This window comes from Enhydra lutris, unplaced genomic scaffold, assembly GCF_002288905.1.
Source record: "Enhydra lutris kenyoni isolate GAN:26980312 unplaced genomic scaffold, ASM228890v2 scaffoldscaffold5, whole genome shotgun sequence".
In the NCBI taxonomy this organism is placed as follows: Eukaryota; Metazoa; Chordata; class Mammalia; order Carnivora; family Mustelidae; genus Enhydra; species Enhydra lutris.
In genome coordinates, this window is record NW_019154089.1 from 16,884,889 (window position 1) to 16,908,964 (window position 24,076).

Sequence of the window (24,076 nt, forward strand, 5' to 3'; positions counted from 1 at the left end):
TCACGGTGTTCTAGTGAGGACTGGAAAACAACATCCAGGTAGTTCCCGGCATAGTGCCTGGTGCATAGTAGGTAACTAATTTAACGAAGGGGCTAAACGCTTTCAAAAAGGGTAAATGGCTCCCCTACAAGGCCTACATAGAGCTACTGTTTCTGGGTGTATGGCATCCAACTCCCCTTCTTCAGGCCCAGTACCCAGCTTTTGAGAGAACTGCCCCACACCTACCTCCCGACTCCACTAATTACCCTGAGGAGGAGGCCTTAACTTGGCCAGTCACTATCCCACTGCCTGACAATGGAGAGCAATGACGCTAAACCTTGAACTTTAGCTAGACCTTGTAGGAAAGCAGCTGCCCCGATAGATTTGCTAATCTGGTGGGATGACGGACATGGGAATGGAGCTGCTGGTGGCCTTCCCCCCCACCCCAAAAGGGAGCCCAGCTGAGGATGATGCTAATAAGGATGACAGGGCAAACAATAAAAGGAGGCCAATATTTCAGGTGCTGTTCATTGAATGCCTGCATCAAGCCAGCTTTACAGGTAGTCATTCTCCTGAATTTTCTGACCCATGAGACATTTTTTTTCCCCTGCTTGAGCAAGATTGAACTGTTTTTTGCCACTTAAAACCAAAGATTTCTGACAACATAACCTGCATGCCATGGCCTTGGATTGGTGTTGCTTATTTGGTCTGACCAGCCTTCCACCACTGGGCAGAGGAAGGACAAAGGGGCTACATGACAGTGACCACTACTGAACTGTCTGGAAGAGGGACAGAGGTGCCTCAGGACATGGGGCCTGAACTCCAGAGCTTCAAGAAAGAGCTTCCAGAGGAGCCAGGGACAGGAGGGGGAAACCTGACTATACCTGCCTCTCCTGGGTCCGGGAACTACTAAATTCAACAGAAAGTCATTTGCCTGGGCTCAGCCCCTTCCCTTTGGCCCAGAGGAAAATCTAGAGAAATCAGTTTCTCAAGATGGACCACTCCGGGGTCCAGCAAGGCCATCCTGGTCTGTGCCCCAGACAACGGTAAACCCCAGCAGCCACAGTACAGCCCTGTGGGAGAGTATGCACTGCAATATAGTTCGCTTGAGGGGATGGGGGGACTGGTGGCGTCCTAGTCCCATCAGTGCAGAAGCTCATAGGGAATAAGAAACCAGCAGGTCTACAACAGCACAGACAGATCTAAAAATGAGGCAAGTGGAAAAAGAATAATGTTATAAGAATCTTTGCACAGTCTCCTCTATCTATGAGTGTAAAACTCTACATGTTTTTATAAAAATACTAAACATAAGAGTAGTGCCTATCTGGGCAGGGGAAGGAGTGGATGCGAATTTAGAGTAAGGGTTGGGGATGAAGGAGTAAAGTCAAACAAGAGAAGGGGCCTTTGTGGTCCAGGGACGACCCCATGCTTTGAACTGACATGTCTGAAAAACTCAGCTCAGCACCCAGCAAGGAGGAGAGACCGGCACCAGTGCAAAGGGGACTGTTGTGGTCACAAGCCTGGCCACATCCTGGGATCACCTGAAGAGTCTTAAGAGATCTAAAGCCTGGGGGCCACGCCCTGAAGCACCGATTGAATTGCTGTGGGTGCAGCCACGGCCAAGAACCACGGAACTAACGACAGACGAATGCATCTGGGTTCTAATCCTGGCTCTGCCACTCACAAGCTTGGTGGTTCTAGACAGGTCACTTCCCTTTTGTGAGTCCTAAATTCTTTATCTAAAGGGGCTAAATCCCCGTGTCTTGAGGAGAGAATGAGCAGGTCACCAGAGAAGGCACACCAGACACCGGGCTCTGTAGCTGGAACCCCTTGCAGGAGGAGGCTGGGCTAGGAACACAATTCCATCAACTGAAAGGAATACATGAGGCCTATGAACTTTTTCTTTCTGAGACTTAACTTTAGCTCAAGTTCCAGGGCAAATAAAGGTCCCCCCCTTTCCACAAGCCGGGGGGGATATTTCCCAGATGAGGGGTGCCAGATAAAATCCGGGATGCCCAGTGACATTCGAATTCCAGAAAAACAACAAATGCTTTTATAAGTATGTCCCAAATATTGTTTGGGACATACTTGTACTAAAAAAATCCTTTTCTGAAATTCACATGTAACGAGGTGTCCTGTATTTTTATTCAATTTGACAAACTCAGATGACACTTGAGCTTGTTGGTTTTCAGTCTTTATCTAGTGGGGTCTGTGAGAGGTGAGGACGGGGTAAGGGGTCTCTATTCTGGGGTTTTCTATTCTGGAGTTTCATAGCTGACAGTCTCTAAAGGAACTATGTCAACTCCTTGTTCCTTGTGAGGAAAAGGAGATCAGAGGGCTCTGGTTGCACAAACATTGGCTGACTTGTATTTATCCACTTGGTACCTTAGACACTGCCATTAGAAAGCCCAGTTCTAAGAACTGGGAGAGGGAGATCCCATTTAGGGTGGGATTTCTGTGGTTCTCATGTTGCCTCAACCCTGCTGCTGCCAACAGTAGGGTATCTGTTGCCTGAACTCAAGCCATTAAAAAATCATAAAAAAGCTTACCTTCCTTATTTTTATTATAACTTTTTTTTCTGATCATGAGTTGTTAGTAACTTTGGTGGTAGTGGTAGGGACCACCCATAATCCCTTTACCCAGATGTACCCAATGGCAATTTACTCTTCCCCTGGGAAGGAAACATTAAGCTTTGATCACATGCCAGAAACGTCCCCATTATCTCATATAACCTTCAGAAAGAAAAATAACTTTATTGCCCTTTCTGATTGTAAAAGCACCATAAGCTCTTCACACATATTTTTTGGTAAAGTAACTCATAGAGGTATAAAGAAATGAAATTCACCTAGAATCCTATCACTCAGAAATGGAATTCCTTCGAATCTTACTTGTACACCTGGTCCTGTAACACAGGTGCTTCCTGTCAGCCCGCACATCTCCAGCACTACCTGAAGATTAGGAGACCGAAGAGCATGTCTACCACATACACTAGTGTTCCAGGGGGCTCTCTCCCTTTCCTCCAAGGGGCTTGGGACGTTGAAGGGGGCTCAATAAAAGTTTGCTAAGTGAACAAATGTGCTGGGGAAGAGTCCATACTCCTCACAGATTTATTCATATTAAGTCCTCAAAGGCGGCTTCCAGTTCATAAATTTTCAAAAAGCCCTAACCCAGATTACAGGGTGGATAGGATTTCTTAGTGGTTACTCGAACACATGGGCTATATGAGAAAGCAGGTGAATGAGGTACGATCATTTCCCTGCTCTGAATAGAGACCTCCAAAAAAGAGTGACAGGAGATCAAGGAGGCTTTAGAAACTTACATCTCCTGAAGGTGAAATGCGAAAACTTCTATGGAAAAGTGTGGGGGGGGACATGGTTGAAATGCCCAAGTAAGGCCCCAGCTTGCAGGCTGGGTAGCTATTCATAGGCTGTTTTGCCTAAGCCTGGAATTGAGACATGTGCTTAGCCTCACATGCTAATGGGCTGAGATTCTGCTTTCTTAGCTATTATTTCTCGAGTACCTTCTATGTGCCAGACAGTGTGCTGTGTCCCTTTCATATACCCTCTCAGGTCACCCAACAATGCCAGGAGGCGAGTACTACTACCATGAACCCATTTTACAGGTGAAGAAACATAGAGGTTTAATCACCTGGCCAAACCCACAGAGCTGGCAAGTCGACAACCAGGTATAGCACAGAGGTCTGTGTGACTTTCAATCTTCTATTCTTAACTACTCAGAAGTTATGCCTTCCTTCTTCGGGGAAAGGAGGGCACAGCCGGGGTGCATGCATTTTCCGGCCTTGCCCAGTGGTGGTGCGGGTGGTAGTGGTGAGCGAGGTGAGGGTCAGAGTGTTCCCTCAAGGTGCAAGGCAGAAAACCCAGAAACCGCCCAGATATTCAGATCCACCAACTATGGTACCTCTCTATCTATGGTATCTCTATCTATGGTACCATGGGATATTACTCAGCAATTAAGACGGAACAAACCACTGATTCACACAGCAACAACACGGATGAATCTCTAAAATAATGTGCTGCGATAAAGCAGCCAGACAGAAAGCGCATATACTGTATGATTCCATTTATGTGAAGTTCAAGAATAGGTGCAACTAATATATGGTGAAAAGTCAGGACACAGGCTGCCTCCAAGAAAGAGGGGAACCTTCCTAGGTTATGGCGGTTATATAAATCCATCCAAACTCAAACTTAAAAAACAAAAACTTTAGATCTGTAGATTTACTGCAGGTAAATGACAGGCAGGGCTGTGTCCAGATGCTCTGAGAAATCTGATCTCCCCTTCCCCGGAAATCAAGGCTGGGCTGGCTCACATGTAACCTATGAGTTCAAGAGCTAAGGTCACAAATACAAAGCAGGTCAGTGGTTGCCAGGGGCTGGAGGTAGGGAGAGAATGGGGAAGGACAGCTTAATGGGTATGGGTTTCCTTTTGTGGTGATGAAAATGTTTTAGAACTAGAGGCGATTGTTGTCAACTGAATGCCACTGGATTGTACACGTTAAAATGGTTACTTTGACATTATGTGAATTTTAAATCCTTTAAAAAGGTAAGAAAAGAAAAAAGGTCTCAAGGGCTTCTGCCCCTATGGATTTTAGCATTAGTGGCTGCCTCCTCCGTTAGAACCACGGCTAGCCAGGCTTCTCTGCCTGCCTCCCCAGTGGACCTGGAGCCCCTTACCGGTGGCTACTGTAGATACACGAGGACTGGGGCATAAATTTGATTGCTAAGTGGATGTGTGAGTGACTGAATGAAAGAGCAAATGAATAAGTACCTGTGTGAATGACTGAAAACAACGAATGAGTGTGCAAACACATGCATAAGAGAATGAGTGAGCAAATGAACAAGAGAGTGAAGGAATTAGCAAAGGAATGGACAAAAGAATGGGTGGGTGAATGAGCAAGTACCTGATGTATTAATGAACCTGACCCAGGGCCTGGACTCTGGACCCAGCCCTTGTGGGTTTCAGTCCTGGCTTTGCAACTCAAGTTATTTAACCTCTCTGTGCCTCAGTTTTCTCACCTGTAAAATGAGTATGGCAGGTTGTGGTAAAATAATGAGTTAAAATGTGTAAACTGCTTAGAACAAGGCTTGGCAAAGTGAGCCCTTCCTGTTTGCTAATATTGAAAAAAATACACATCCATGCGCACGGAGAACCAGTGCCTGGTCCGGCCCGCAACCTACCGAGGAGCTGCACCTCATCAGTGATGCCATAGACGTCGATGAGCGCCCAGAGCGGGCCGCCCACGGCCACGCCGCAGTGGAAGAGCACGGGCTCGCCGTCATTGACGCTGTAGAACACGCGGCCGTGGCGGTCCGCCCAGTAGGCCAGCACGGTGTCGCGCAGCGCCAGGTTCTCGGGCAGCGCCTTGGCCCAGTAGCCAGGCCGCGTGACAAGGTCGGGGCAGGCGTACTTGGGGATGTCCTGGGCGCTCATGAGCGACGGGTCATGCGCCGTGAAGCCGAAGCGCAGCGCGCCGCTCCAGCCCGGGCGCACGGCCACCAGGCGCAGCCGCACCTGCTCGTACAGCCGGATGGGCCGCTGCGTGAACGTGACGCCGTTACAGAAGCTGTTGCGTCGAGTGGCCCGGCGCGAGTGGCCGTCCAGCCGCACGTTCTTGCCTTTGGCCTGTGCGTGGAAGCGCGGCGCTTCACCCAGCACCGGACGCCGCTCAGGGCCGGGGCCGCAGCACGGCCGGGTGGCCAGGAGGCGAGCCGGCGGGCTCGGGTCTGCGGAAAGAGACAGGCAGGAGGGTGAGGGCCCTTCAGAACTCCATGAACAGGTTCGTCTTTTTAAAAGTCATTTCCTGGGCGCCTGGGTGGCTCAGTGGGTTAAGCCGCTGCCTTCGGCTCAGGTCATGATCTCAGGGTCCTGGGATCGAGTCCCGCATCGGGCTCTCTGCTCGGCAGGGAGCCTGCTTCCCTTCCTCTCTCTCTGCCTGCCTCTCTGCCTACTTGTGATCTGTCTGTCAAATAAATAAATAAAATCTTAAAAAAAAAAAAAATAAAAAAATAAAAGTCATTTCCTTTTTAAATTCCATCTTAATTAGACACTAATAAACTCTGAGTAGGTTCCAGCTACCGCCAGCCTGCCCAAGGCTATCACAACAAAGTCACTCTATTCTGTGACTCCCCCTCTTCCCCCCCCAACCCCCGCCCGCCAGCCATTTACCCATAGAAAATGAAGGCATTCTTTATAAGCAAGGTTGGCTTTTCTAGAACATGCACTGTTGAGGATTCATTTCTAAGGGAATTTTGCCCCAGAGGACCTGGAGAATCTCGGGAGGGTCTTGGTTCAAAGGAGCGGGCTGCTGGCCACAAACTCCGGTGCCTGAGAGTTGAGGTGGGGGCTTCATCATTTCCACCTGTCCTCCTCCATCCCAGGAGCAGTTCCTGGCTCTGGCAGCCTGGGAGACGGCAGGGTGGGGAATTATTGCACGAGTCTCTGCTGCTCCTTCACAATAGCAGCTGAGTACAGTTTTCATGGCAAGGGCTTATAAATTGCAGGCAACCCCTGGCCCATAGTGGTCTGCAGTCATGGGAGAAGAATAGTCACTTTAGGGAATGAGAGGCTGTTGTGGGGACCACTCCTCCCACACCCAGCCATGGGGTTCACTGCGCTCTGGGCACATTGTTGGGCTTCCACTAATACTGAGACAAAGGGGAGCGAGGACAGGGGAAAATGAAGAGAGGTGTACTGATGAGCTAGGGAAGCTATGGTTCCCCTCCCCAAGCCTGTGGGGGAGGTAGAAAGCCATGCTGGGAAGCTGGAGGCCCCTCTCCAAACAGAAGCCAGTAATCCCTAGAAGACAAAATATAAGGTCAGAAGCCAAGGTCCTGCAGAAGGAGAAAAAAAGAAAAGAATTTAAGGGACTCTAATCATTCGTTTAACAAATCTTTAATGAGCACGTAGTGTTTTAGCCAGGTACCATGCTAGGCATCGGAAATACAGTAGTATCCAAGAAGGATGAGGTTCCCACTCTGAAGAAGTGGACATTCTGGGGCGGGGGACAAAGACAAGAAGTAAAACGTACTCTACCTGGTGGGAAGCCTGACAGAGAAATGCAGTCAGGAAGTGGGAAAGAGTAAAGTACTAGGTTCACAGAGGGCCTCTTGAAGCAGTGACTTTTGAGCAGAGGTGAAGGGATTGAGCCATGAGGGTAGCTGGGCGGGGTGGGGGGGGGGGGGGGGGGGGGGGGGGTGTCCCTTCCAGGCAGGGGCAAAAACCAGTGGAAAGACCCTGAGGTGGGAATGAGCTGGTGTGGCTGAGAAACAGCAGGGAAGCCAGCGGGGCTGGTGTGAGCAGGTGTGGGAAGTGGAAGCAAATGAGAGCAGAGCTGGAGCGGGGAGTGGGGGAGGGGGAGGAGAGGCCGTGGTTGCTGCTTGTTTTTTAAGCCAATTTACCACAGTGAAAGGGATGTTACTGGAGGTTTCTAGCAGAGAAGTGATGAGGCTGCTGTGTGGAGAGGGGACTGCTGGCAGGGGGTGGTTGAGGGAGCTGGGGGCTGAGGACAAGGCTACTGGATTATTCCAGGCACAGATGATGAAGGCTGAGATTGGGAGGTGGGGAGGTACCTGTCAGGGTGGCTAGAAGGGGTCAGATTCTGGATATGTTTTGAAGGTAGTAGAGATTGCAAATTTTGAGGTTTTAATAAGCAAGGAAATATTCCATATACTAGCTTTGGGTGATTAATATAGTTGATAAATAAGACAAAATGGATACTTGACGGGGAAGCAGAGAGGTGGTGAGGAGGGATAGGGAGATACTAGGGCTGGATCCTAAGGGCAGGGGCTTTTTCATTTCATCTTTGATTCTCCCTGTGTGTGCCAGGCACACTTCAGGCACTGGATATATCCCAGCTGCTGCCTCTATTTTAGAGCTAGAGCAGACCTCAGAAATCCTCTTCTCTGATAAGCCCATTTTTCAGATGGGGAAATGGGCCCAAAGAAGGAGAAGGGCCTGCGGAGTTCAGGGTCAGTAGGGGTCCGGGCAGACCACCTCTGAGGCAGGAGGCAGAATGGCAGAGGTTACTTCCACCCAAGGGGGATAAGGAGAACATCTTTTGCTTATAAGCCACGTCGAGCCAGGTTTCTGATATTTGCAACCCAAACAGCCTTGATTGATAGTAACCTTGTATGGGGCAGGAGGGAGAGGGGGCTAAGAAGGGCCTTCAGCAGAGCAGGCTGAAAGGCAGGGGCTCCCTGGGCAGCAAGGAGGGTAAACCCCGAGCCATACTGCGGGCCATCTCCAGAACCACAAGGATAAGAGCAAGGGCCGGCTGGAGAGCTGTTTCAGGGGACAAAAATCAAGCAAGTCGAGGAAGTACAACCCCAGTGTAAACTATCAAGAGAGGCCGCCCGGGGACCACAGAGTCCACGTTCTCCATGCACACTGTAGCCTCGTGCAAGCCACCCAGCTTCTCTGGGCTGAGACACTTCCTCCAGTGTCCACAGGCTGAATTCTCCCCAAGGTCTCCACAGCTGGCACAGTCTCCAGGAAACACTAAATATGACCACAGATCAAAAGCGCTTCTGAGCACCAAAGCCCACAAGCCATGGTTATGTGATTATTTTCCTCTCCCTGACATCACTGCTCTTTCCCCAACCTTCTCTCTCTCAGAATTTCTTTACCCAACAGCTTGGGAATCCTAGTAGATGTTCTTTTAGAGGGGGCTGGCGGTTGAAATGAATGCTGGCTGGGGAGACCCACTGCTTTGTTCCTACAAGGGGAAGTTTCCTGTAAAACCAGCTATATGTTAGGATAAAATGCAGCCAGTGACCTGCGAAGTTTACATACTTGTTGAATCTTGATAATACTATCCAACTTCCTTTAGGGAGTGAGGGATAAACACTCTTTCTACCCGCTCAGAATCCACTGCCCTGGCATGAGGTAAAAAGACCAGAGTGAAAGTGTCTAAGAGGATGTGTTATTTATACAAATTGAAAATGCTTAAGATGAAAGAACAATAATTAATCTCCCAATTGTACATCGCTGTCTGGTTTTAGCTGGGCTCAGGGAAAGTGGCTTCCACAAGAAACAGAAGTATGAACGCGGGCCTCAGGGATCCTGCAGAACATCTTAGTTTGGAAATGTCAACAGAAAACCTGAAGTTGAAACGCCACAGCCATGTTATAGAAAGTTCAGCAGGGAGGAGAAAAATACCTCCTTTCTCTCTCCCTTCACACCCTAACTCATGTGGCATTTTCCATGGTCTCTGTCCGGCCCTTCTCCATGGAAGGGCTGCTGGCTGTGCCCTCCCTCGATGCTGTGCCTCATGCTAGATGTCTCCTGGGACATGGGATTGTAGCTACTTTTCAGAATCTTCACCTGCAGGATTTTCTAGGTGAGAAACAAAGCTCCTGGCAGCAGAGACCCTTCCCCTCAGCTTCGAGAAGCTGTGTTGTGATGTAGGCCCAGCAACACCTGACCCCAAACCAGCATTCCTTCCTCCGGTCCCAGCCTGTTTCCGTAAGCAGCACGCACGTACTGAGTACTAAGTAGTCCCGAGCAGCTTTTTCAACTTCCCTGCAGTCAGAGGCCACATCCAGTTTTGCTTCCTGCCTTTTTTTTTTTTTTTTAGAAGATTTAAAGATTTCATTTATTCATTTAAGAAAGAGACAGAGCACAAGCAGGTGGAGAGGCAGAGAGAGAGAGAGAAGCGGACTCCCCACTGAGCAGGGAGCCTGACACGGGGCTTGATCCCAGGACCTGGAGATCATGACCTGAGCTGAAGGCAGACGCTTAACCATCTGAGCCACCCAGGTGCTCCTGCCTTTTTGTTTCTTAACTCGACATTATATAAAAAACCATTTTCCCCACATGGCTCCTGGAGCCTCCCAGTGCTTAGGTTTCATGGCTGCGGAATAGTCCATCGAGGGCCAGAATGTCCCCCACCATTCCCCTCCTGGGATCACTTCAGCTGTTCCCCCAAATGGCCGAGTCTGTGGGCACAGAGGTTCCTAGCTGCTGGCGCCAGCACCAGATTCAAACAGGCACACTGTCAGGGGTGAGAAAGCCTTTGACCAAGAAGAGGCCCCCACACCATGTCCGGGAACAGGCCCCAGGCCCCCCTCCTTCCCCGGAAGGCTGAGCACCCGCCAGCCTTGTGAGGGTACCCACTATGTCCAGGGAGCCCCCTGCTCTTCTGGTCAGGGAATCCGACCCAGGGACTCTAAGGACAAGGCAGGGCAGAGGGGGTCTTGTGCAGTGGGGTCCCAGGAGACTGCTGCAGGAGCCCATCCCATGCGTAGGAGGGAGCAGGAGACATTCCTGGCCCAGCCTCACAGTTGACCAAAGGATGCTCCAGCCCTGCCAAGACCACAGGGAAGGGTCTTTCCAGCATTTTGTCAGGGAAGCAGTGCCTGGACTCTAAATGTAGGGGCAGGAGTGCCTGGGCAGCTCCTTCGTAAAGTATCTGCCTTCGGCTCAGGTCATGATCCCAGGGTCCTGGGCTCCCTGCTCAGTGGGAAGCCTGCTTTTCCCTCTCCCACTCCCCCTGTTTGTGTTCCTTCTCTCGCTGTGTCTCTCTGTCAAATAAATACAATCTTTAATAAAAAATTAATAAGCATAGGGGCCGTGATGGGGGGGGGGCATATTGAGTGGCTATGGACAGTTAGGGAGGACGGGACTCTCTTCTGACTAAATAAATGTTGCCACTGCCCAGCCTTGGACAAGTCCTTGGGTAAGACAGTGGACGGAAGAGCAGCTTGGGTGGTGGCTATGTGCTTTTCCCACGTCCGTCCTTTAGACCACCCCTCCTGGGCTCTGGGTTCGAGCCTGAGCTTTGCTGCTGATTTGCCTGGGGGCCCTGGGTGGTCACGTCACTTCCCAGTGGTGCAGTTTTTCATCTGGAATGCTGTGTGACCTTAGGCCCCTGTCTTGGGCTGCTGAGAGGCCGGGAGAGCACAGAGATCGGGCAGAAATCCTGGCACATAGTAGATGATCACTGAACGTTCCTTTCCTTCCCTGTGGGAACAGCAGATCCAACTTCTGGGGGAGCCCTTCACCTCCATCTCTCCCAGAGTCTCATTTCCTAAATCTCCGTGTGAGAGGCAGTTAAAAAGAACACAGGCTTGGAGTCAGACAGATGTGGGTTTAAATTCTGTTTTATCATTTCATAGTGGTGTGATGTTAAGGTCCATGCCTAACTTCTCTGGGTCTCCCCGCCCAGACCTCCAAAACTGGCAGGAGTCCTCACCATCCTGCAAGACCGCTGTGAGCAGTTTTGAGTTGGCAAGCTAAGTTCCTCAGACACGATGCGTGGCACATAGTAGGTGTTCACTAAACACGTGGTCTTTCCCATCAGCCACCTTACTTTGTTCCTTTGACAAGAAAAGGTTTCTAACATCCTTTGACATCAGAGAAGTCTACCTGTAGGTCTGGGGAAATACATCTGGACATGTTTCTCCATGGAGGGCTGGTGACCTTGACCAGGAAAGGCCTCTTAAAAACCCTGGGGTCGCCTTTCCTTAGTGTCCAAGGACAGGAGCCCATTTTTAAGCCATCCCAGCAGTGTCCCAAATGTGCCTCGCTTGTTGTCCCAGCCCATCCTCTCCATTGATCTAAAAAGAGCCTGAGCAAATGGCATTTACGGCCAAGAGGATGACAGGAAGCAACACCCCAGCTTCTCTGGCCGCTGAGATGACAGCTTCCAGCGTGCTGGCATTCAGCAGATGGCATTCTGGCTGAAATTTTCAGCAGATTCCACTCCACAGGGAAAGGGAATCGCCAGCCGGGAGAACGGTCTATTCTGTACCCTCCTTTCACATGCAGCCCTTTACTGAACCCCTGTTACGGGCCAGTGATTGCCTCTGTTTATTCGATTTAGTCTCTGGGATGACCCTGCAGGATAGGTTTTACCACCTTCGTTTTCCAGAGGGGAAAACCAAGGCTGCAAATCTGGGCAGTGGCAGCAGAGGGCCAAGCCTGGGCCCTTCCATACCCCACCCCTTCTCCAAAGCAGCCCCCTATAACCACTGGAAGCAAGTGTCATGGCCCTTGTGAAGGATGATGAAAGCTGTATAGGCCTCTCTCCCCCGAAAAATGCCAACACTCCGTGAACATAATTTGGCATACAATTTCAGGAGCTTCCTAGACTCCTATTACCTCTAGGCTCAGACAGTATACCTCCGGTGAGAAGAGGCTGGTTCAAGTGACATTTGTCCAGGTCCGCAATTCAAATCAATGCTATTGGCAACATGGTGTGTGTGTTTATGTCCTTTACAGAGGAAAACACAAGGCCGGTATTGGTAAGGCTTCCCTCCACCCAAAGCCAGACAAGAATATGTCTTCTCTGGCAACACGAAGTACTTTTGCCATTGGTGGGTTTGAAAGCGGGCTGGGAAAAAAATAACCAACCTTCCCTCACCTCTGCCGAATGGGGCAGTGACAGGCACCCACGGGACAGATGCCAGCGTAACGGGACTTTGTTCTCTGTTTCAGAGAACCTGGGAGGCCAGGATGGAAGGGGGCCAGCCCACACTGGTAACTGCCACCCTGCTCCTCCCCTCCCTTTTCTTTGCAAACAAAACCTGGTCACCCCAGCACAGCTGGGAAGTACCCACACTCCTGTCAACACCTATGAGGAGGCTGGGGAGGGAGGCCGGAGGTCACGCGACGCTGCTTGTTGGGAGCAAAGCCTACTCCTTCCAGGCCTAAGTGGCAGCCCTCTTGGCTCAAGTGGGCTCAGATGCACCGAGTTCCCAGGGGGTGAGGTCATCCCAATGCCCCCTTGAAGTGTGCTCAGCGGAGTCAGGATTTTCTAGCCCATTCTGACCCTCTGCTGGGCCCCTTCACTGAGGTCTCTTCCTGATAAACTGCCCCAGGAAACTCCAAGCCCCAGGAAATTCCCAGGGGCCAGCTCCCCTGGTTAGGGTCCCACTGGCACTTTGGGGCAGGGAGCAGGGGGAAGTGCCTTCATTCTCTCTCAAGTACATCACTTCCTCCTTCATCTGACTTTTCAGGAGCACGCACTCCATGCCAGGGCCTGTTCTGGCTGCCGGGACACATGCGCTGACAAGTCACACACAGTCCTTGTCCTGTGATCTGAGACTGGCTGAGGGGCAGACACCGATACCAGGACTGTGCAGGGTGGGTGGTGGGCAGGGCTGGCGCCATGGGGACGCTTCTCAGAGCAGCCATGCTACAGGGCTGAGGCAGAAGTGGCTAGGAGGTTGATAGGGTTGGAGAATTGTATTTGATGCAGAGGGAATAGCACAGACAAAGGCCTGGAGGTGAGAATGAGTGTAATGTACTTAAGGAACTAAAAGGAGTGTAGGGCAGAAGACAGAGGGGAAGTTGGAGCCAGAGCCCGGGGCCGCATCACAAACGGTCTTAAAGGCCATGCAGAGGGGGAGAAGTTCCTCAAGAAGGCTCTGGGGACCACAGAATTGTTTGGAGCAGGGAGGAACCCTGAGGATCCACCTCTTTATAAAGAATGAGAGTCAAGCCCGGCTTCTTCCCATAGAAACTTCCTCTCTCTCTTCTCAGCCTATCAAAATGACCTAGCATAGCAGGAGTAAGAAAAACAGTTCAGGTTTTGAATGTTGCTTCCAGCTGCTGGTACGGTCCTGCCCCTCGGCACCTGCTTCTCCTCCAGGCAGCTCCTGGCAGCGGCCTGGTGATAAGCTGGCTGAGTCCACCAACTTTCTCCTTCTCTCTGCCGTGAGGACAGCCTCTCCCGTGGGCTGGGTGAGGCCCGGCCACCCGGCCACTCACTAACCTGCAGGGCTCCAGCCTGATTTTTTGGAACCATAGATCCACTGTCCTGCTTCTCAGGCCCAAAGCAACACTGAAGGAGAAAGCCCTCCTTGAACTGCGCTGTTCCAGCTCCTGGAGCCAAGGCGGGGTTCTTCGCAGGCCCCACAGCTGGGCGGTGTTGGCTGGCTCCAAGGGGGCAGCGACTGCCTCTGTGGCACACCACGTGTGTGCCGTGGGCCTGCCGTGCGGCCCCTCTGCCCCTCACCACCCACTGCCAGGTGGCTCCCAGATGACAAAACCGAGGCCCCTCTCTGGATACCCTCACAGAGGCCACCCAGCTTGCAAGGGCAGTGTCCGCTTTCGACTCTGGTCCTGTCTGACTCCAAAGGCTGCGCCTTTCCTGTTTCATGCCTCACTCCACCCCCAGGGTCTCTTGCTCGTCTCCTGACCTGCGGGGTGGGGGGGAAAGAGCTAGACTATGTCCAAGTAGCTTAAACCGCCTTCTGGTGGGAGTGGTGGAGGGATGCCCTGGCTTGGTCTTGGGGAGGGGTGGTGGTGGGGGGAATGTCATCAATCAGCTTGTTTTGAGCAGCTCAAAGGCCAGTTTGGCGGAACTTGAGAGGAACAATAAGCAGCGTCTAAAAAAGGAAAGCCGGTGACTGATTACAGCTTGGGGGGGGTGGTGGGTAGGGGGGTAGGGATGGGCCCCCCAGGCCCAGAAAAGGAATTGGGGGTGGGGCTTGGTCAGAGAGACAGACCTTCCAGGGGATAATGCAGAGACTACCATCGGCTCCGTGCTCCCCAGACCTCCTATGGTCCTCCTTGGGGAGGCGACTGCTACCAGACCCAATGAGGCAGGGAGGCTCAGAGAGGTTGGGAGAGCTGCCGGAGGCCACACAGCCAGGACGTGGTGGAGTTAGCATTTGAACCCAGACCAGCCTGGTTCACAAGGTTAGGGAAGAGAGGCCTCTGGCTGCTTTAGGCAAAGTGTAGACGTCATCCCTGCACAGAAGGAGTAGAGCACAGTGCCCGGCACACAGCAGGTTCTCAACTAATGTTTCCTTCCCTGCCCATTTGGCTCTGAGGCCCGCAAAGAAGTGACTCTGAAGGGTGCCTCTCCCACTCCGCTTCCCCAGCTTTCTCGTTTCCCTCCACCTCCTCCGCCATGCTGACCGTCCTCCGAATGAGTGAGGACTGAGGTTGCTGCGGAAAGCCTGCATGGTTCAGGTGAACAGCTGGGTCAGGACTGGACTCTGACGTGGATCCAAAACCATGTGTGCTCTTGACCATTCTTCAGAATGGCTTCTCTAGCCAACCAGTGGGTGTTCTAGTGATCTCTCACGGGGACCTGAGAGGAACAGGACGACTGGTCCTATTGTTCCTCCCCACCCTCCACCTCAGCCCACCCATTTTAGGAGACAGCTTCCTCGCCTTCATGCAGTCCTCATCTTGTCTTCTCACGGAATTCCCCATGTATACCTCACTGCCTCCCTGTAAAGGAGGTACCATCATTCTCCCCCTTTTAGAGATGAGGAAGTGGAGGCTCAGAGAGGGACATGACTTGCCCAGGGTGACCCAGGTTAGATACAGTAGAACTATTTGAACTCAAGTCTTCCTCTGAAACCAGGGCTCTTTCCACCACCTCTCCTGGGATTCTGGCAAAGAGCTCGTCTGTAATTGCTGTGTGAACCGGCACAAAGCTCAGGTCCCCAGTGTCCCCATCGTCTGCATCTGCCAGATAGGAGGCAGGTTCCAATCACTCTCTAGTCCTAGGAACAGAGTCCCTGGGGGGACTTTGTCTGCAGAGATGAAGGTCTGGGCCATCCTCGGAGTCAGGGAAATTCCACTGTCCCATCTCCTGACCTTGAATTGCCTTGAACCTTGAGGGGAAGGGAAGCTCTTCTGTGGAGTGGAAAGTTACTAAGCCGACCCATCTTGGGAGACACAGGGTATGCGTGTGCCCACCCATCTCTTAAATCCATCATCCGTGGGGAAAAAGGAAAGAAAACACGTGCCCAAGGAATAGAATTGTAATATAAACAATGTGTAATGTTGAGGATATAAACAGAGCACACTTGTGAATAGCTGTGGGCACCGTGCCCAGGGCCAACACTGCCCCCCGACACCCCCACTCCACTCATTTCCCCACATGGCTTACTTGTAAAAGCACTTTCTCCCCACTGCACAGAAGTGAGGCATGAGGCCAGCTGAGCCTCAGTAATAAGAACAAAGAGAGAAAAAGGGACAAGGGTGAGTTGGGCCTGATGTCCAAAGACAACGGTCCCAGACCCCGGCAAGGGCAGGTGGCTGCATCTTTCTGTGTCCCAGGGTCTGAGCCATCAAATGGGCCAAAGAACTTCCAACCTGAAGAACCGGCCGAAGGATGTTATAAAAGAAAGACTGTGAAGGGGTCTGCAGGTGTTCAGCAGATGAACACCAGAGAGCACCCCCGTAAGACCCCAGGGGACCCCTGGAAGAGCATCCCCCTGGGATGGACGAACAGTTCATCCTGGGTCCATCTGATATTCAGTTGCCACCACGATGCCCACATCAAGTCCCAGCCAGGCTAAACGCCAGTGCTAAACACCTCGCTGCCCTGCGGACTGCTTCCACAGTTAGAAAGTTCTTCCTTTGGTTGAGCTCAAATCTGCCTCCACATGAAGGCCCCGCACTGGTCCTGTCTGTGTTTGGTCCGCGGTGCCCTTCCCCAGCGGGTCTGCTCTTTGACCGCGGGGATCTGCAGAGAGCTCCCAGGCCATATCGATAGGAATTCTCTACTCCCCTGGGGATGACATGGGGCCTTGCTTTGCAGTCTAGAAAGCCCTCAGGACATCAGCTGTCCCCTGACCTGCTTTGAAAGGGGGTTGGAGAGCTACACATCAGGCTTTGGGGAATATCAGCTGGGGTCCCCTCGGTGAGCCCATAGGCCACTTAGAGGCCATCCCCACCCCACCATGCCCAGAGGCAGGATGTGAGACAGACACCTAAGGAGCTGGTGAACAACCAAAATCGAATGTGCCAGGATGCTTACAGATTTCTGCCTAACACCATGAAGGCTTCCGGGCCCACCCGACCTCCCACCCTGACTTGCCAGTCATAGTCCCAGACAGACATCCTTGCCTTCTCGAAGCGATCATGTTGGACTCCTCGAGCTGTGTGCCCATGGGCAAGTTACTCTCCCTCTCTGTGCCTCTCTGTTCTCTCAACAGTCATAAGGGAGTAACAACAGTAGCTGTCTCCTGAGGCTTGTTCTGAGGGTCAAATGCAGGGACCTACTCATAACAGCGTCTGGCACAGACCAGCTGTGTGACACAAGTGTGTGTCTTCTGGGTCTGTCTCCCCCAGGAGCACAGGGCTCAGTGCAGAGCAGGGGCTGGTTTCCCCCGTGAGTACATAATCCTAACAGGCACCCCGTGGGAGCACTCACTATCTGTCAGATGTCCTGCATGCCTGTGAAGTGACATCATCACCCTCTTTCTGCAGAAGAGAGAACCCAAGCACAGAGAGGTCAAGCTGCTTGTCCGGCTAATGTAGGCATGAAGGGCCGCAGCCTGTGCCGTCACCAGCTCTGCTGAGAATGACAGCACGGTCCAGAGACACGACGCTCCTCACCTGCAGGAAAGCCTGGGTGCTGGGTGACAAAGGGCTCCCACCTGAGCCCCATACCCTTGCTGACTGATGGCTGGGTGCTGCCTGGCCCTCTGGGCGGGCAGGGCCCATGAGTGGCTGGGCTCAGGGGAAAGGGTGTGGGCGCACTGTGACACCTGCAAATGGCAGGTAGGGGTGGTCAACCACAGGCCAATGGTTACCAGGCAGGAACCTCAGAGAAGGGGTGCAGAGATCAAGTTCGCCCTTCTCCAGGGCCACCAAGTCTACAGGCCCTGGGTGAGGTCAGGAGGGGTAAGGAGTGAACGGGCAGACAGAAGTAATTCATCTTCCCAAGGACAAAAAAGGTGGGAAGAGGCACCTGCAGGCAGGACCTGTTGACAGGGGTGGGGCTCGGGATGAGGACAAGGGGCAGCAGCCCCAAGAGGCCGCAGGGCGCCATGCCCTTTGGTGATGGAGGAGAAGGAGCTCTGGGGCTGGGCAGGCCTGGGGTCAGATTCCACTCTGCTACTTTCTGGCTGCCGGTCTCAGGGCACGGCTCCTTTCCCCTCTGAGCTCAGTTTCTTTATCTGTGGAATGGGAGACTACTTCTGGAAGGCTGCTCCTGACCAGTGAGAGAGGATGAACAGGCTAAAGTCCCGGAATGCGGCAAGCCGGCGGGAGTTGGGAGCGCTCTGCTGCTGCCCAGGTGAGCGCTCACTACCTACAGGGCTCCACCCAGGCCTCCTTCCTTTGCCCTCCCCGCTGGAAGCGCACACCTGGCTTCTGGGCTTCTATTTTAAGCCCTCATAGAGCACCGCAAAGTACAGAAAGCCCTTTGGTCCAAAAGAGGGCAGAGCTGACTCTTCTTGTCCGTGGGGAAGATTAAACAGCTCTGATGGCCAAGCCCAGTGAAATTGCATGCCCCTGCTGGCAACTTCCGCACATCATCCCGGCAGGGAGCACGGCAGCTAAGAAATCGAAGCCTCCTGACGCAGGCTGGCCTGCAAGAAACCATCCGCTCCTCTGACACGGCTTCTGCCCACCGCTCTATCCCTATGGGCCACTTCTACTTACACTGGAACCCCCAGAAGGCCACGGCTTCCCACGTATGCCCCGTTCTCCCTCCGCTCAGGCCTCTGCACACCTAGCCCCTCTGTCTTGAACAGCTTTGCTCATTTCCTTCTCTTGGCTAACTTTTCTGCTTTCTGGTCTCACCAGACAAGCAACTTCTCCAGGAAGCCTTCCTGCATCCTGCTCTGGGCTCTCACGGCCCCCAGGGCCCCCCTACCCCACTTACAGTAACTGTCCTGTCCTTGTTGGTCTTTCCCACTAGACCTTGAGTCCCTAAACCCAGGTTTAACCCCAGGCTCAGCAGAGAGCCCAGCCTGGAGGTCTGGTGAACAAATGGAAATGGTAAAATGCAATCTGCCACGAGTCTTCTCATCAGAAATCTGGTGTCCCAGACAAAGCTGGAGAGGCCTTGGGAATTGCAGCTGTCAGTACACGTGAAAGGGATGCCTCCCAATACAGCCCCGGGTTCAAGGCTCAAAATCACCTGGACCAGGCTTTCAAGGCAGAAAGTGAAGGGCACCTGTCATTCGTCCCCAACAGGGAACCCCAGGGGCAGGCTCAAGTCCTCTCTTTCCACATAACCATGATAACCATGACTGTGAAAGCCCCAGGCACTGTGCTAAGATTACCTGCCCTTTTCCATTTAATTCTTGCCACCCCAACCATGAGGGCACTCCCCCTATGGCCCTCACTTCACAGTGAGGAAACTGAGGCACACAGAGGGAAGCACCTTGCCCAGAGTCACTCTACTGAGCAACGGCTGAGCTGAGATTTGAAGCCGGGCACCTGGATGCTAGGGTCCCTGCTCTAGACCCAAACACCAGACCTCCCGCTGCTGTGGACCAGTGAGTGGTCGCCCCACAACTCTTCATTGATGGGGCCCATGGAGCCCAGCACACACACATGCAGGCACAATGGAAATAAAATCTATGAAGAAAAATTCTCCTTACTACCTCAATGTGCTTGATTTTTTTTGTTTGTTTTGTTCTATTCTGTCATTAAATTTTTTAAAAAGCTGGTCATGCATGAGCCACAGTAGACAGACCAGTTGGTCTGGTGGCCAGGCCTTGTTTGGGGCCCTGGGCCCCCGCATGCCTCTCTCTCTGAGGCGGGGTTTGTAGCACCTTGTGCTCTCCGGGATATAACCAGCTACGTGTCCCGTTCCTCTTCCACTAGAGGCCAGCTCCATGGGGGCCTCTGGTGGCTTTCATCCCATTCACAGCTAGACCCCCGGGGCCTGGCACATGACAGGTGCCCCAAAATGTCAGTTAAATGAATGAGGATGCACACTCAGGAAAATGCAGGGCAGGACAGACCCTGGGAATCACTCTAGCCTGGGCACATGGCCCCTAAGGACAGATGTTGCCTGCCTGGAAAATGGGGCTAAATATAGTCCTCCTAAAGGGTTGTTACAAGGATTTGTGGGTATAGTCCTTGACGCAGAGCTGGGCACAGACTAAGGTCAACATACTTCTCTCACTCCAAGCTCCAGGATGCCAAACTATTGAACTAACACTAAAAAGGGCCATTGACTTGGTCAAGCGTGGACCAACTTAATGATTAAACCCAACTGGCAGTTTGAATTCAGTCTCTTCTCCAATCAGAACTGTGGGGGAGCCCTGGAGGCGCGCTGGCAGGAGGGTTGCAATGCGCTGGTGAGAAGGGGGAAGGGGGGGAGAGCCCCACCGCGCTGGAATTCCATCCTCCCCGAGCTCCATGTGTTTACTTTTATTTTTATTCTTACAAACCCCAGAGAAAGGGAACAGGGTCCAGAGAAAAGGATCATGTGGTATTAGGAATAAGGTCTTCTAAACCCAGCTTTGCCTCTGCCAACCTGTGTGAGTTGGGTCAAGTGTCTGAACCTCTCTGTGCCTCATTCTCCTCATCCACAAAATGGAGAAGCATGGCACCTTACTCCGCAGTACTGAACTGCAACTAGAAAGACACGGGTGATGCATACAGTAGGAGCTTGGCAAATGCGAGTTCTCGCGCTGGCTCCTGGACATTTCTCTTTATAGGGCATTCGTCTGAATTTGCTGATGCCCTTTGTGAAGACTGCCAAGGGGCTTCCCACGTCAATCGTAAAGGACACTCCCTTTCTTTGGCATGTCATTATTGCACACAGTGACATGACAGAGTCACTTGGGGGCACCCAACACAAGTTATCTGAACCATGGATTGGGAGGGTACCACAACGTTGGAGGAAGAATGTAGAACTTCGGAGCCAAATCAACCTAGATTCCAAACGGGGGGAGCCGTGTGAGCTGGGATGAGTCATTTTATCTTTCTGAGCCTTGGTTTCCTTATCTGTAAATGGAGATGATGATCCGTCCCTTGCAGGGCTGTTGCGGGCATTACATTCATTCATTCATTCAACAAGCATGTACCGAACATCTGTATACTAGCCCCTGCTCCAGGTGCTGAATATACAGCCGTGAATAAAAAGACAAGATCCTCCCTGGGGAGACAGGTGATGAAACAGCTATGTACACACACCGTGTGGCACACAGTGATCATGCTAAGGAGAGACACCAAGCGGGAGAGAGCAAGTGGGGCATGCCGGGGGCAGGGCAGGGGAGGTTACGGCAGTACCCACACTGGAGCAGGGAGGTAAAGGAAGCGAGGGGGAAACCACGTGGAGGTCTGGGGGAAGAATGCTCCAGGCAGAAGGAGCAGCAAGTGCAGGAGCCTTAAGGAGAAGCATGCTTGGCATGTAAATGAAGCCACATATGCAGGAAGCCTGGTATGGAATCCAGGTGCTCAGCAAATGCCAGCTCTCTATTTCAAGTCCCATAAAAGAAACCCCACGCATGTGTCCTTTTCCTGAGAATGAAAGCACAAGGATTTCTACAGGGCAACACTGAGCCAAGTGTTCTTTCAGCCTAAGACGCAGGCAACATGTGAGCTCTACCATGGTTTTTGAGTGCCTGCCAGCCACTAGGCTCCGGGTTGGGCAACCAGGGATACAAGATAATCAAGACATGGTTTTTGTCCTCAGGCAGCCCTGAGGCCAGTTGTGGAGAGGGGTGACGACGATGCAATGTGGTCGGATGCACAAGCAGAGCCATCAGAAGGTCTCTAGGTAGCAGAGTGAAGGGTGGGATTGGTGTGGGTGGTCAAGAAAGGCTTCCTGGAGGAGGTGACAGCTAAGCCAAATTTTAAGAAATGCACTAGACAAGGGAGGATATTTCAAGTGTGGGAAGCCTTGTGTGCTGACACAGAGTTGTAAAAAATGGCATAGTGTGTGTGAGAAACTAATGACACACAGGCGGGAAAACAATAAACGGCCCTTCATATTCTCAGTACGGCAACCTGATGTGCCTCAGAGCTCCAGCTCTGTCCCTTTCCTCAAACTCAGGGCAAGCATCAGCCCCAGTGGAGAGTTTTAATTTTTCACACTTAGCTACTGCCGTGGGAAAACAACCTTAACCCCGGGCTCTTAGCCCGGGTGGCCCTGTTCACAGAGCAAGAGCCCTGTGGGATGGAGAATATATAAATCGCCAGCTATTTTTAGCCTGCCGGGCTGTGGCTGTGTCTTCACCCACCCTAGGGCTGACCCACAGGTAGCAAATCGGATTTTTTTTTTTTTTTTTAAACTAGAACAGCATAAATATTTTTAATTAGGAACTCTTACAAAGGGGACCATGCTGCAGCCAGGTATCTGTGGCTGGGAGAGTATCTGCTGCCATATTGACCAACAGGCCTGGACACCCCTGGGGCCAGGTGGCTGGGTCCTTCCATCCCCATCCAGCCAGTATCCCTGCTCAGAGGAGGTGGAGGCCCCTGGTCCATGAGTGGACCTGGGTTCAAATCCCACCTCTGCCTCCAACTACCTGATGATCCTGCTGGTGACTTCACCTGTCTGAGAATATGAGGGTTTCAAATGCAATGGCCCTAAAGCTGCCCAGAAGCTTATAAAGTAGGAGCTGGCTCCTCTTCCACAGGCTAGCCTTGGGAATCCCAGGCACAGCATCCTCCATTTCAATACCCCCCAGAGGAAGAAACAACGAATTTTTTTATATAAAGCCTAGAAGGGGCGGGGGGGACTATATGGGAGTGTTAGAGCACAGACCACTGATATGTCTCTCTCCCAAAACCTCATACTAAATTTGCACAGCAGCCGACTTGCTTCCCCACTGAGCTGGGCCTTTGTACTTTAAAAATACACAGATCTCTCACTTTCTGCCTAAAAGACGCTACCGATGTCCAGCCTTAAGCCAAAATAAAGACTTTTTCTAAAGACCGGGGTGTGGGGCTGACTGACATGGGGCCCAACCCAGACTCGCCCCCCAATTAGCAGTATGACCTTGGGCGAGTCATTTCTCCTCCTCTGAGCCTCAATTTCTTTATTTGTAAAATTTGGATAAACATCTTGACAAGGAAAAACTGCTTTGCATGCCGCCTGGGCCCTGGGGTGTATGCAAAGTGCCAGACAAGGAGCCCCCAGCGCAGTGATCCCAGTGATCGGTTACCACCAGGTATTCTCTAGCAAGTCCTCCTCTGCCCCCTACTCCCACCTTCCCACCTCACCCCCATCCCCTTACTCTGGCCCCGGAAATTCTAGGGCGATGTTAACTAGGGGGCGATGCGCTCTGCAGTGGTGACTCCGAGGGACTAGAGAGCCCCCAACTGAGCGGACACCAGAGGGGGGCGCAGCCGGGGTGCGTGTGGGAACATGGCCAAACCAAGGCAGCATGTGCCGCGGGGGCGCTGGCGGCTGGAAATTGGGGTACCCCTGCAAGCGCCCCCCACTATCAGCAGCTGCAGTCTCGGCACAACGGGTGGTTCTGGGCGTCGGAAGCCCTGGGGAGCCCGACTCCAGTCACGCCCCAGGGCGCCCCGGGCTCCCTCCTCAGCGCCCTCGGGCTGAAACAAAGGCGAGGGGGCGAGCGGCATCGCCCCAGCGGCCCCTTCGCGCATCTGGCCAAGCAGGAAGAACGAGGACTGGGGTCCCCAAGGTAACCGGGACGCGGTACCCGTCCTCCTGGAGCGCAAAGCCCAGCCACGGGGCGCGCGCGGAGCCGGGGTCCAGGAGGCACCGATGACTCCAGCCCGCTGCGCGCCGAGGGCTCCAAGTGGGTGGGGTGGCTCTCCGGAAGACACCCAGCGGGTCCCCTGGGGAGAGGGGAACCCCAGCGCCCGCCTCCCGGGCAGGGCTCCCCGGCATACCTGGCAGGGTCCTGTGCACGGTGTTGCCCATCGCTGCGTCGGGGCGCGGCGTTGGCGGCGGCGCGCGCGGGGTGCACGGAGGCTAACAACGCGGTGGGCCGGGGACCCGGGCCAGGGTAGGGCTCCGGGGCATCGCGGCTGCACCGGCGAGCCGGCGGGCGGCAGCTGGGGCGGGCGCCTGGAGGGAGGCGGTGGCAGCCGGAGGAGAAGGCGGAGCCAACCGGCCCCAGCCCGTTGGCTCCGCCTCCGCCTCCGCCTCCCGCTGCCTCCAACCGTGCAGGCAGAGGCGGGGCCGTGGCCGTCGCATCTTTTGAAAGTTTGGACCGGGCGGCGGGAGCAGAACCGCCGAGCCTCCCGCTCTCGCCGCTCCCGCGCCCGGGACAGGAAGACGCGCTGGCAGTTGGGTGCCCTCGGGGTGCCAAACCTTTCACTCATTTCTTCCCACACTTGGATAAGGCCTAGTGTGTGCCGGGCCCTGTTCCAGGCGCTGGGCCACAGGGGCCAAGCCTTCACCCTGGCGGTGCAGTTATGCGGGGTGCGGGGTGCAGGGGCTGTAGAT

General features: G+C 53.0%; 1 protein-coding gene across 1 annotated transcript in view; it reads right to left on the reverse strand.

Moving 5' to 3' along the window:
• The window catches only part of LOC111141190 (neuralized E3 ubiquitin protein ligase 1B), a 38,589-nt gene extending 15,041 nt beyond the window's left edge, over window positions 1-23,548 (reverse strand). The window contains exons 1-2 of the mRNA XM_022493579.1: window positions 23,518-23,548; window positions 5,175-5,720 (exon numbers count right to left, since the gene is read on the reverse strand). Of these exons, the coding sequence (XP_022349287.1) occupies window positions 5,175-5,720; window positions 23,518-23,548 (577 nt within the window). The remainder of the gene's footprint in view (window positions 1-5,174; window positions 5,721-23,517) is intronic.
• Between the last annotated feature and the right edge of the window lie 528 nt (window positions 23,549-24,076).